Below are 13,279 nucleotides of genomic sequence, written 5' to 3' on the forward strand. Positions count from 1 at the left end.
CATTGAAACATGTGGAACCTCTAATGTGTGTTTGTAATTAGAAGAGGAGATGTTTCATTACGCTTTGAATTTGATGAAGTTATTGTGTTTGCAGTCTTGTTTTGCTTGTTTTTTTTGTGTCTATAAATTTGCATGTTTTGATATTATACATAATATTAAATATTAAATATAATAATATAGAGTGTTTGTAAAAAGCAGTGTCTGTATTACCATTTTAATGAAAGCATCTTCTGCATTTATAGCTCGATTTTCATTGGTTGAATCTTTTCAGCCACTGTAATTATGTATTTATGCAATTTTATTTAATTACAATGCAAGCAAAATGACTTTCTCACCTCGTTAAACTCTGGGTTTAGCGTTTTTTTCTTCACTGACGTTTTATACTTGGACTTTTTCCCCATATCCGGCTGGAGAACGCTGAGGATGAAGAGAACGAGAGAGAAAGATAAAGAGAGTGAGATAAAGAGAGTTTCTACTGTGATGTAAACAAGCTCTATCAAAATATGAGATCTTTTTATGACATAAGGCACCAACAAATGAGCTAAAAAGCACTTACTTTATTTACATTCCACATTAAATTCAGTCAGTTTATAATTTAATGTGTGTTTATGATAATAATACTAGCAATGTCTTGATACTTAATCTTAATTGCGCTAAAGTTTAATTGATCTTTAAAGCACCAAAATTATCAAAAGTATTTACTAATGCTTTTGTAACGTTTGTAATGCTTTCTGTAAGTTATATAATTATTAATCATCATAAAGAAACTATTAGATGGTCGGTAATTTGGCATGTATTAGGACTTGTCATTACCCAAAAAGTGCAAGACTCAGTTTATATCACAGTTCCTATATAATCTTTCTTGTGAGTTAAACTTCTGTTCATTTTTGAAACAGCAGATAAAACTATCGGCACATTTTGTCTTTTATGTTCATCACCAAACATCCAAAAATGAGAAGAACTGGAACGCAGACAGGAGCGCAGGAGATTAGAGCTGATTTTAGAGCATGACAAATTACAGTGGGGGGGGGTACATTTGACGAGAGAGAGAGGAGGAGAGTGAGGGGAAAAGAGAGAGAGAAAGAGAAATAGAGAGAGAGAAAGAGAGGAAGAGCGAGCAAGAGAGAAGTAAAGAGAGTGTGAAAGACAGAGGAAGAGAGAGTGAGATAAAGAGATTGAGAGAGAGAAAAGAGAGAACATGAGAGAAAGACTAGAAAAGGAGGGAGAAAAAGGACAACAAAAAAGAAAGAGGAAAAGAGAGAGGAAGAGAAGTAGGGAGAGAGAAAGACAGGAAGAGCGAGCGAGAGAGAAGTAGAGAGAGTGTGAAAGACAGAGGAGGAGAGAGTGAGATAGAGAGATTGAGAGAGGGAAGAGAAAAGAGAAAGAAGATGAGAGAAAGTGAGAGAGAGAGAAAAGGAAAGGAGAAACAGATGAAGATAGAGAGGCAGAAGAAAAAAAGAAAAATAGAGCGAGTGAGACAGACAGACAGACAGACAGACAGATAGACAGACAGACTCAGGCTGTGTGAAATGTAATCAGTGGAGAGATGGTGATCTCTAATGGAGGATGGGTAGAATTAAACAGGATGTAAGGATGGATGGAAAAGGATGCAGATATGGAAAGCTGGAGGGGTTGGGGAGATTTCCCAGAATGCCCAGGGGCTGTAATGGCATCACCAGTGGATTAACAATCACTAATTTACTATTCATTACAGATAAACATCAGAGCGCACAGCACATTATCCACAGCGGAGAGAGAGAGAGAGAGAGAGGTGGGGAGGTGGGGGGAGAGAGAAAGAGAGAGAGGTGGGGGGAGAGAGAGAGATAGAGTTAAAAGAGAAGAGCGAGAGAGGACGGAGATGAAGGAAAAGCGGTTTCCTCAGTGAATGACAGGTTGTGAAATCAGCGTTTTCCCTCTGCGCTCGTTCTCTATCTGCACTCTCTCTGTATAAAGCTGTATTAAAGGTCCCGTATGTGGAAAATGGGATTTTTCTGGCTCTTTTCATTTAAAGGTACTGGAGGTGCCGATACGACACACTGCGCATCACAACCTACAGCCCCCCTACGAATCCAGACCGTCTACACCTGTGATGACCATCCGACACAAGCATTCGAATGCTGACACAACTTGTTTAATCTGCATAGAACAACAGTGACCAATAGAACGGGACGCTCTGGAGCCTCACACGCTGGACGTGCCACGCTGTGCAGCGTCCAGATATTTTAAACCAACGTTTTTAAGGGGGCAGTATACAATTCTGAAGAACGATTGTTCATATTTGAACTCAACCCCTCCCTTCAGTGCTCCTTCGGAAGCTCCGCCCCCCAAATTCATAGACATGCATTACTGCTAAGTTGCGAGTTAAACCTGAGTCTCAAGTCTTGACACTCGAGTCCCGAATCAGTACAGGCGAGTCTTAAATTGAGTCTCAAGTCCTAATCTTCGGCTTTGTTCACACAGCAGGTAAAAGTGGCCCAAATCCGATCTGTGACACAGATGTGTGTCTGTGTGTCAGTGTGAACAGATAAACACACTGAATCTGATATTTTCATTTCAGATTTGGGATACTTTCATATGTGGTACTGAAATCAGATACGTATCCGATCTGCGGCAAAGCGACTCAGTCTGAACAGCCAGATCGGAATTCATGTGACTTTTACCTCAATCCAACTCCACATTAGTCATAATTTCACACTGCTGAGACTCATAAACATTTAGGCTGATGTTTCTGTACCAAAAATTTGAAGAGATTTTACGGCTCGAACACATTCTGGGTGATGATCCCAGCTGTCAGTCAGTGAAGCTTCATGATGGCTCCTGTGATGCTGGTGAAGATGAAGCTGATCCTCCGGGAGCGACTGGCGTTCGTTGGCGGTCGTGATTGTTTACCTCTGGATGAGCCGTGAAGCAGCCTGACGCTCTGATCTTTAGCACATGAGGGTCAGTTTAGGAGCTGATCTGTTCAGACTGATGTCGCATACAGATCACATTTAAAAGATAATCTGAACAGCCAAACAAAAAAAAAATCTGATTTGGTGAGAAAATCAGATTTGGACCACTTTTACCTGCTGTGTGAACGGAGCCTTCGAGTCCTAAACAAGTCAGTCGACACTCTTCAGCTAATTTAAGACCAAAGCATTGAACACAAAAATGATGGCAACCATAATACAGTCTTTTAATCACAGCATGTTCGTACTGAATGGTTGTGTTTTAAGTCCTTTTTTTTTACCCTCCAAATAAAATACAAAATCTATCTATCTTTGGTAGACAGGCAATCATTAGATGTATATACAAAGAGTAGTGCAATAGTAGTACATGAAAAATTTTCTAAGTACTGAAAAAATATATTTGAAGCTTATTTTGATGATGGGAGCATACGAATACAATAACAACTAGCTCAGCAAACTAAAAACAACCCCTAACCTCAAACTAAACCAACCAGGCTGAATTAAGCTCACAGAAAAGACAGCAAAATGATGGTGAATGTACGAAGCTGAAGACTCAAGACCCAAAGTGGAAGAAACATGGAGAAGAGTGCGACTGCAAATGGGACACAGCCGGCTACTTTTAGAGCGAATGGATTCGTTTCCTGCCGTAGATTTGATACAGCAGCGTCCTGTCACTGTGCTTATGCTCGGCTTATTTTATTTCCAAAGACGAGTGAAGTGTTAGAGCTCACCTCCTTAAACTAGAAACAAGTGGAGCATCAATAGCGTCAATAAGGCCTCACTTATTCGAATTTTACATTCCGCCTTAACCCCTCACCTGGCCAGAACTCGCCGACGGGCCCAAAGTTACGCTTCTGTGACCTCAGGCAGTTTGCACTGAACAATGAGTGTGTGCACATGCACTCAATAATCCAATAACTGCAGAAAATCAGATTTTGTCAGTAATCCGATCAACATGTTTACATGCACTTGAGTAATCAGATAATGGGAAACTCCGGGTCTACATGAGTCAGACAGTAATCGGCTTTCTGCTTTACCACCAGCCGATAAACTCACAGAAGGCAGCGTGACGTAAACATAACGTAAAACTCAAACTTCATATCGCAGCTTATTTAAACATCGCGCCACTTTACCTGAAAATACGGACAAACATCTAGAAGATGAAGAATATTTAAATCCTTAATTTTGTGTTTGATTTCAGTGCTGTTCAAAAGTGTTGTGCTGTGTCTTGCGACATCCACCATCTGATCTCGCGCATGAGCAGACTGAGAAATCGGAGTGAGAGTTTACATGCACTGAGAAATCTGATTACTGAGCTAAAATCCAGCCTCTTTATCGGATTTCTTAATCAGATTTCTTGATCGGAGTATGGTGTTTACATGACCATTTGAATATTTAGATAACTGCGGAAATCCGATTATGATCAGATTATTGAGGGCATGTATACGCACTCAGTGTTGTGTATGAACGCGTCCATTCACATATTTTTTATGAACGCTGAACTGGACTAATCAGTTTACAAATAATGAATGTAAACGCCGTTCATGTTTTACGGTACGCGGCATGACGCTTCCATAAACACAGCCAAGCATGTCTGGTGCTAGCTGTAGAGACGTAACTGCAGAAGTCGGTTTGTTTGAGCATCTGAAACACCTGGTCTGAAAGTCCGGAGTTCAGCCACATCTGAGTTGAAATGTTGAAGCAGTCTTGTAGAATACTTAAGCAGTAGAACCCAGAGGGAGTGTGTATCGCGGAATAACATCACGGCTGTGATTTGGTCGCTGTAGATCATCACAGCCGTGATGTTATTGGTGATAACACACTCCTCGAGTGTTCTACTGCTTTAATACAACAGTTAAATAAATACAGTAATAAATTAATAAACTGGGCCGTGAACGCGGCGTTTAATATGTTTTAATGTTCAGTTCCTTCACCAAATTATAGTTCCTTAACGAGCAGCTTGTTGCTACGTCAGAGTAACGAGCTCCGCCCACTCGCTGTTCTCCAGCTCCACACAGACCAGCTGACAGTTTGGGAATTTAGTGTCGTCTCATCTTCAGAGTCTGACCAAATCGTCTGTCGGTCAAATGTGATCTTAAAAGTGTCCGTTTTCTGTTTGTGGCAAAGTAAGAAGTAAAAACGTTCAAATGTCTTGAGCGTCTCCTACAGCTGTCAAAGTCGTTGCTTAGCAACGGCGTCTCAGTGGACCGATACAGTGTTTGTGAAAAACCTGTGATGTTATGTTGAAATAACAGCACAGTTAGAACGCTGCTCAACCAATCAGCTCGCGTGGCCGAAACTAACTGTTGTATAAATGCGACTTAATGAGCACAATAAATCATTAACGACTACGATGCAACAACCGCAAAGTTTACCCAGCCAATTGAAGCTCACAGCATTTTGTCAAGGACCTGCTGCCTTCGTCTCCCAACAAGTGGATAAGCTTGTACTGGACTACACTGTGGCAGATCTGCAGCCTCTGAGTAACGTTAAGGTCGAAAAGCCATCGTTCATCAAATTGGTGACTGGTTTGCAGCCATCCAGACGTCAAGAAAGCAGTACAGAAAATGTTGAACAGTGCAGAGCATTACTGACTTAAAGGCTGTGGTAGAGAATAATTCATTTAGGTTATTAGGAGCAGTGATTCCGGGCTGGTGATGGACAGGTGGACAGAGGTTCTATTGAAAAAGAACAGCGGCCTATTTATTGAAAAAAAAGAACATGAATTAGTTCATTTTTGGAAATGTGAACATCAACATTTTTAAAAGTGAACTACGAACACAAACTAGTTCATTTTCATTAGTATGAACTGAACTTTGAACTGGTTCATTTTCAGTGTGAACTGACACAACCCTGGCATTGGAGTCCCTGTAGTTACTGAATAATCAGCCTTAGTATGTAATAAGAGGATTTTATCAGGTTAACTGCTGCACCATTTAAGCAGGAACTAGAGCTGGGCGATATGGCCAAAAATGTTATCACGATAAACAAAATTTATATCGTTCGATATCGATACATACTGCGATAAATGTCAAATCATTATTTCTTTCAAGTTTGAAGGCTGATTTTTGCTCCTGCGTGGTTAATTACTGTTTTAAACTATCCTTTATGGTCAGAACACAACAAAAACTCACCAACCAGTGGAACATTTCACAGATCTGTCATGGGAGAGTGGGAGGAAGTGTCTGCTGAGCTGTTTTTACCAGCTGGAAAAGCATGGCTATTTTGTAATAGTCATAATTTAAGAAAGAAAACAGATTATTCAGCCTTGTGGTTGTTTTAAGTGCAGAAGCTGTTAAAATCGGTCAAATTAAGAGAGCTCTGTTTGTTTTGTTTAACTAACAGGAGGAAAACAGTCATTTCGCCTGGTCAGCTTCTCCAGTAAGACTGCAGTCTAAGCACTGAGTGAGGGTGCACTGATGCTGATGATGCTTCACTTGTTTCTTGCTTATGGAGGTGAACTTGAACTCTAACGCTTCATTTGTCTTCCGAAATAAAATAAACCAGCATTTGAGGATGCTGCTGTATCAAATTTAGATGAAATTTGAATGGATTCATTGGGTTAGATTAACACAGTTATGGGAATATGAGAATATGTATATTCCTTATGAAATTGTTTAACTACATAAAAAGCTGGGTCACATTGTACCCTTTGTTAGGCTGAGCCCCACTCTCCACTACACTGTACCATGAAAATGGACTTATAAAATAAGTGCACACTATAGGGCCCTTAATATCATATATGCATTATTAATGCTGTATAAAATAACACCAACACATGAAGTGCTAATGTCTTAATGATGTATTGAGTGATCATCAGTGAGTATGATGTAATATGGGGTGTGAATGTGTTGACGTTACCTAATGCCTGTTGACTGGTTGAAGGATGGAGCTGTATATCCGCTCTGTGAGCTGGATGTTATTAATGAGTCGGTGTTGTGTGTATAATGGGGTATAAAGGCGAATGAATTATGATCAGATCAATATTTCATACGGTGGGTGTTGGTTATTAATTGGTTGACATTATGTCTGATGAAGGCTAGTAGATGGAAAAAAACAAAAACATCATTATTTATAAACGAGGCTGGGTTAGCGGCCCGAGACCAAGCGGAGTCTGATGGACTGTCATACTGGGCTGATTTATACTTTCATAAAGAAGTATTTACGGTTTGAGACCAAAAACAGGACTAAGCATACAGTGAGGAAGACTTTAGGACCTTCTCAGGCTTCAGAGAATGATTCCTGTGGCTGTATTACAGAAACTTCCTATCTTTTTGTCTTAAGTTAAGATCTGACAGGTCAAGATAAGATTTTTTACAAATTTGTATTACAGAAGCAAATCTGACCTTAATTTAAGATTTTTATTTTATCTCACAGCATCTTGTCTCCAGTTAGGAAATCTTAACCTACGTGATCGAATTCGACAATCAGCTGTCATCTCTGTTGCCTAGCAACCGACCATACACACACAGCTGAAACGTGGCCGTGTAATCAGAATAATCAAGCTAGTTAGTCAGACAGCTGCCGTTATTGATGTAAAAGAAGGACAAAACTATACGAAAGTATGATAAACTGTAAGGTGTGGCTACTGTGAGAGCGCCCCCTGCTGTTTATCAGAGCATCGCCGTCTCCCCAGTTTCAGTCTCCATTCCCCAAACGCTTTAGCCGAGCGCGCTAACGTTACTCCTCCTAATAAACAGACACACGTTCAGCTCCGTCTCCTCATTATTCACCACCATCACTGTAATATTTCATCATCAACATTAACACACGAAGGTGATCAGAGGGGCGGTGGAGATCGAGTCTGCAGCGTCTGAGATCTTTAAAACGCAGAGTTAGAAAAGAAAATCATCTCACAGTGAAAGCAGCGTTTTACAGTAGGAATAAATGGAGCTCATTATGCTGGTAGTGAACTATGCTGCTGACTCAGCTGCCTAAAAACCATAGAAACGGACCTTAAACAGAAGTGAGGACCCTGTTGGGGTTCATCCTAAAGTTAGGACAGGATTTAGGAGGTTTAGTCTAGTTAGGATGTTTGTGTGATGCTGTTTTCTTATCTGGAGTTCATGATGAGATTATGAAGGTAGGAACTGTTATTCTGGAATAGATACTGAACTAAATTCAGTCAACATGGAGACCAAACAGATAAAAGTTCAGACTTAAGAAGTTTCTGTAATATGGCCCATGGGAAACAAAAAAATCCATATTTATGATTTTATTAATTGTTATTTAATATAATCATCATGCATGCAGTTAAACTCCATAATTACTGCAGTAATACTCTTATTTCATGTTTTGGCTGAAAAAAAGAGTCAAAATCTTAAAATGCAGAAAACTGTCCACCAGCAGTGGCAGCTCTGTGGGCTGTTATTGAAAGAGTCACTGTAAAACTGATACATACAACCTCAAATATATGTTTATAAAGCCTGTTACAAGCTTCATATAAAACATACATGTTTTACATGCTTCAAATGACCGTGTTTGATCTAGAATGACCAAAAAGTGTTTCTAAGCAGCAGCGCTAGCTTAGCGCTAACATACTATTGGAAACCCCATAGGATAGGTATCAGAGGTGGTAATGTCATGTCACATATTCGTGTCACAACTCATTGTTTATTATTAATCATACAGATATAAGGTGATATGGTACCACAACTACCCCACCCCCCCACCTACAGTCACTCCCCCTCCCACCACAGCCCCCCTGCCCAACAGTCGCACCCCTTTAGGTGAAAGGAAAACAGAGGTAGTTGATTGATGAGGCAGAAGAAGAAGAAGGAAAAGGGCGTTTTAACATAAAGCACTAGTCTGGTGCTTCTCCACGTTGTTATTCACTGTCTCGCCACAATACTTAAACGATGGTGACTAGAGCTAGAAACAACACCAGTGACTGCTTGTTGTACGAGAGCTGATTTGCATATTATGAGTCATATAACAGTTTAAATCTGACTAATTGAAGATGCATGTTTAACGGCAAATGCATGCCATCAAAATATTACCAGGAAACAATTCACATTAAATGACCAAGGGGATTTACTAATAGAGGCGCCAAATACCGACAGTCTGCTGACACTTTGCACTGGTGGGGGCGGCCAGTTTAGCAGGTTATCTATTAAAAACTTCCATGCAAATGAAAACAGGTTATAATTAACGTATGGCCAGCGCAGTGTTACCAGTGTTTGACTCAGGAAAGGCCTTGCATATTTCAGCAAGACGATGCTAAACCACATACTGCATCCATCACAACAGCATGGCTTTGCAGAAGTGCTGAACTGACCGCCTGCAGTCCAGACCTTTCACCAGTAGAAAACATTTGGCGAATCATAAAATGGAAAATCCAGCCAAGACGACCCAAAGAAGGCCCAGAACTGTTGAGCAGCTAGAATCCTACATCAGACAAGAATGGAACAACATTCCTCTCCCAAAACTCCAGTAATTGGTCTCCTCACTTCCCAGACGTCTGCAGACTGTTGTTGAAGAAGAGGGGATGCTACACAATGGTAGACACGGCCCTGTCCCAACTTTTCTGAGATGCGTTGCTGCCATCAGGTTTCAAATGAGTTTTGGTTTTTGTTTATGGGGAGTCTGGCCTCTTCCTGTTTCCCCCATTATATCAAAAACAGGACTGCTCAACAGCAGAGGGCGCCTGCGAGGGAGTCCTCAATGAATGGGAGTAAATGGTGCTCAATGGCTAAAAACAAAGAGTTAAAATAGTTTCTAATCACTGAACCAGAACTTTCCTTTAATTGTAGAATGTAGAAGGATGGATTTCACTAAGAAAGCAAAGAAAATTCACCTGTATGTTTCCTTTATTCTACAGCAAATGGGTTTTGGGCAGCAGGAGGCGGGCATTACTGCTACTGAGTGCTGCCTGGTTGGCGAGCAGAGCAGCTCATTGGCTGTTCGCGCTCACTGACGTCATGAATGTACATGAGGCGCCATTTTAAACTCCTATAACTCGAGTTTAAAAGCTCTTAAAAATATAACAGCAGTGTTAAAATGTTTTTTGCTGCTCTGTGTTCAGGAAATGATTTTATTCTTTTACATTAAAAAAATTCAATCATTTATAAATGATTTTGCTCAAATGCTCCATCTTATCCCATTCATTTTGGACTCACTCGGGAGCGCCCTCTAGTGTTTAATAAACCCGGAAGACATTGCAGAGTGGGAATCCTCCACTCAACAGGTTCTCTGGTGTAAACGAGGTCTGTTTCTTCTTTGTTTTGTGTGCAAGCTTGTTTGATAAATGTGACACTGCCCCCTAGTGGCGACGTGAATGCTACGTGTAAGTAGGTGACAGACACCTGTGTGCACGAGTGCGTTCACACGTTCAGTTTAATTAGGCCCCGAGACGCAGAGCAGCGGAATATTAGCACAGTCCAGGAGGGAATGTGTCTGGATCTGGAAGTTAAACCACTGTGACGTTTCCCACAGGGTGTGTGTGTGTGTGTGTGTGTGTGTGTGTGTGTTGACCACGAGCGTGCAGCGCTCCCCGTCAGAGCCTCTGTGGAGATGTGCTGTAACCGAGCCCACAGGAGAGCAGCACTAATCCACTAATTAAAGGAATGACTTCTAACTCAGAAGTTCCTGTCTGAATGAACACCTCGGGCTCGGAGAGTGTTTATGGGTGAGACTGAGCCTGCGGTTCTGTTCACAGCACACAGAACTCTAACGGCTTATATCGTTAACCCTTTAAAGCCGAGCGGCCCTTTCTGCATTTCAACTCACTCTTTTTCCTTTAATCCCTTTTATCCAGTAGCCATGAAAGCAGTTTCCGGCGTTTTTGGAGGTGGCTCAGTCGAACTGTTCCTCAGTAACGTTGATGGAGTTTACGCCAAAGAGACAAAACATCATGACCATCAGGGTAAAATCGGGTAAAATGCTATGTAGCTTACAAAAGAAAAATGAAGGTTTTCTTAAGATAATGTTGAGAAAATAATCGTCTATATAGAATATTTCATAACTTCTTAAGTTTTTTCAAGAATTGCATTTAAGAACATTCTTATCGCTGCTGAAGGAACAAAACCTTGTATCTCCATTTTTGTCATTTTTCTGTTTTTGGCATAATTTAGTCATATAATAAATAAATTAAATAGTCTGCAAAGACAAGAGAAAAGATCCTGGTTCAGAATAAACCAGCACTGGTTCTCTGACTGGTAGAATCCTTTATTTATGCAGCCAGCATAGTTTCCTCAGTTTGGTCAGCAGTGACACCAACTACTATCCAAATGAACCCACAACCAATCATCTCTATTAAATAAAGACAAAGTGCCACAATATGAGCTGCAGCTATTAACAGAAATCACTAACACGGCCATGAAGTAACCAAGAACCTGAAAAAGCAGCTATTAACAACACTAAATCGCTGCTGTCAGAAGAAAACTTCGTATCTCCATTTTTGTCGTTTTCTAGTTTTTGACATGATTTGAAAATACCTACATTTTGCGTAAATTTTATGATGAATGGACCAAAAGAATATTTTTTCTTTCTATTTTCTCTCTTTCTGTCTCTCTTCTTATTTCGTTCTCTCTTCTCTCTCACTATATTTCTTCCTCTGCTTTCTCTCTCTCCTTCTATCACTTTTTGCATCTTTTCATCACTTTCTTCTCTTTCTATTTTTCCTCTCTTTCTTTGACCCTGTATCCATCTCTTTCTTTCTTTCTTTCTCCCCTTCTTCTTTCCATCTTTTGCTCTCTATCTCTCTCTCTGTCTCTCCTTTCTGTCACTCAGTTTCTCCTTATTTCTTTATCACATCTCTCTTCTTTCTCACTCTATTTCTTTCTCACGAATGTCTCCCTTTTTTCTTTTCATCACTTTACTCTTTCTCTTCTCGCTCTTTTCTCCTCTCCCTTTTCTTCTTCCTTTTTTATTTCTCTTTATTTATTTATTTTTCTCCTTCTTGCTCTCTTTCTTTGTTTTCTCTCTCTCCCCCCTTCTGTCTCTCCCTCTTGCTCTCTTTTCTCGCTCCTCTTTTTCTCTGCCTTTACTCTCTCTCTTTTCTCTTTCTGTCATTCTTAGTCTCTCTCTCCTTTTTTCTTCCTCACTTTCACTTTCTTCCTAAGGAATCTCTCCTTTCATCACTTCTTTTCTCTTTTTTTAGCACTTTTCTCACTCTCGTTCTCTTTCTCTCTCTTTTATCCACTCTCCTTTCTTCCTCTCTCTTCTCGATCTCTCTCTATCCCTTCTCTTTTTTTCTTAAGAAAGTGTCCTGAATCTGCAAAAGCACAAACACAAACCTGTTTATACAGAATGTAAATGAAATGAATTATGAAAGCAATTAAGCAACTAATCAATTCATTAAATAATTAATGTATTATTTGTGCAATCACATTTAAACAGTGCAGCAAAACCACAGCAATAACATCAAGGTTAAACTGGGAGCCCCTGTTTTTCAGCGTCTACTGCTGGTGAAACTACACACACCTGCACCTGCGCTGTTAGTAAAGGAGCAGCTAAATGTGTTCATGTTTAATTGGTCATGCAATTAACACAGACCTGCACGTTCAAAACATTAGCATGGCATGTTAGGAGTCTGAGCGCGGCGCGTTACTGTAAGAGAAGTGAATGAGTGTGAAAAGCAGAGCGAGCGTCAGCGCCTGAGTCACGCCCCGCGCAATCACGCTAATTAGAGCATGCTCAATAACACCCCGCCCGCACATGCTAATTACTCACTAGCGCTGCAGGCCTCGTTAAAACAGAGCGTAACTGTACGGAACAGCAGCCGTGCACAGTCGAACTCACCCACAGCCGCCAGCTCTGAGCTCTGTTCAGCGTTACGTACAGGATTGCATCATACAGACAAAAGTTTGGGGACGCTTTGCTGTCTTTTGAATTTTCTCAGTTACTTTTTAATGAAGCTACTCTATGGATGAAAATGTGTCCCCTAACAACCACCTGGAAGACCTGGTAGACACCAAACCTGTCCCCATCAGATAAACAGCACTGAAAGCTTTCATCTTTGAGAGAGAGGAGCTCCACTCTTTGAAACATTTGTGGAAATGTGTCCTGTGGTGATGGGTTAGTGTGTGTTGTGCTGGTGCGAGTCGATCAGACACAGCAGTGCTGCTGGAGTTTTTAAACACTGTGTCCACTCACTGTCCACTCTATTAGACACTCCTACCTTGTCAGTCAACCTTGCAGATGTAAAGTCAGAGACGATAGCTCATCTGCTGCTGCACAGTTTGTGTTGGTCATCCTCTAGTCCTTCATCAGTGGTCACAGGACGCTGCCCACAGGACGCTGTTGGCTGGATATTTTTGGTTGGTGGACTATTCTCAGTCCAGCAGTGACACTGAGGTGTTTAAAAACTGCAGCAGCACTGCTGTGTCTGA

General features: G+C 40.8%; 1 protein-coding gene across 1 annotated transcript in view; it reads right to left on the minus strand.

Moving 5' to 3' along the window:
• The window catches only part of doc2d (double C2-like domains, delta), a 71,334-nt gene that overhangs the window by 3,812 nt on the left and 54,243 nt on the right, over positions 1–13,279 (minus strand). The window contains exon 9 of the mRNA XM_036579646.1: positions 336–417. Within this exon, the coding sequence (XP_036435539.1) occupies positions 336–417 (82 nt within the window). The remainder of the gene's footprint in view (positions 1–335; positions 418–13,279) is intronic.

This window comes from Colossoma macropomum, unplaced genomic scaffold, assembly GCF_904425465.1.
Source record: "Colossoma macropomum unplaced genomic scaffold, Colossoma_macropomum, whole genome shotgun sequence".
In the NCBI taxonomy this organism is placed as follows: domain Eukaryota; kingdom Metazoa; phylum Chordata; class Actinopteri; order Characiformes; family Serrasalmidae; genus Colossoma; species Colossoma macropomum.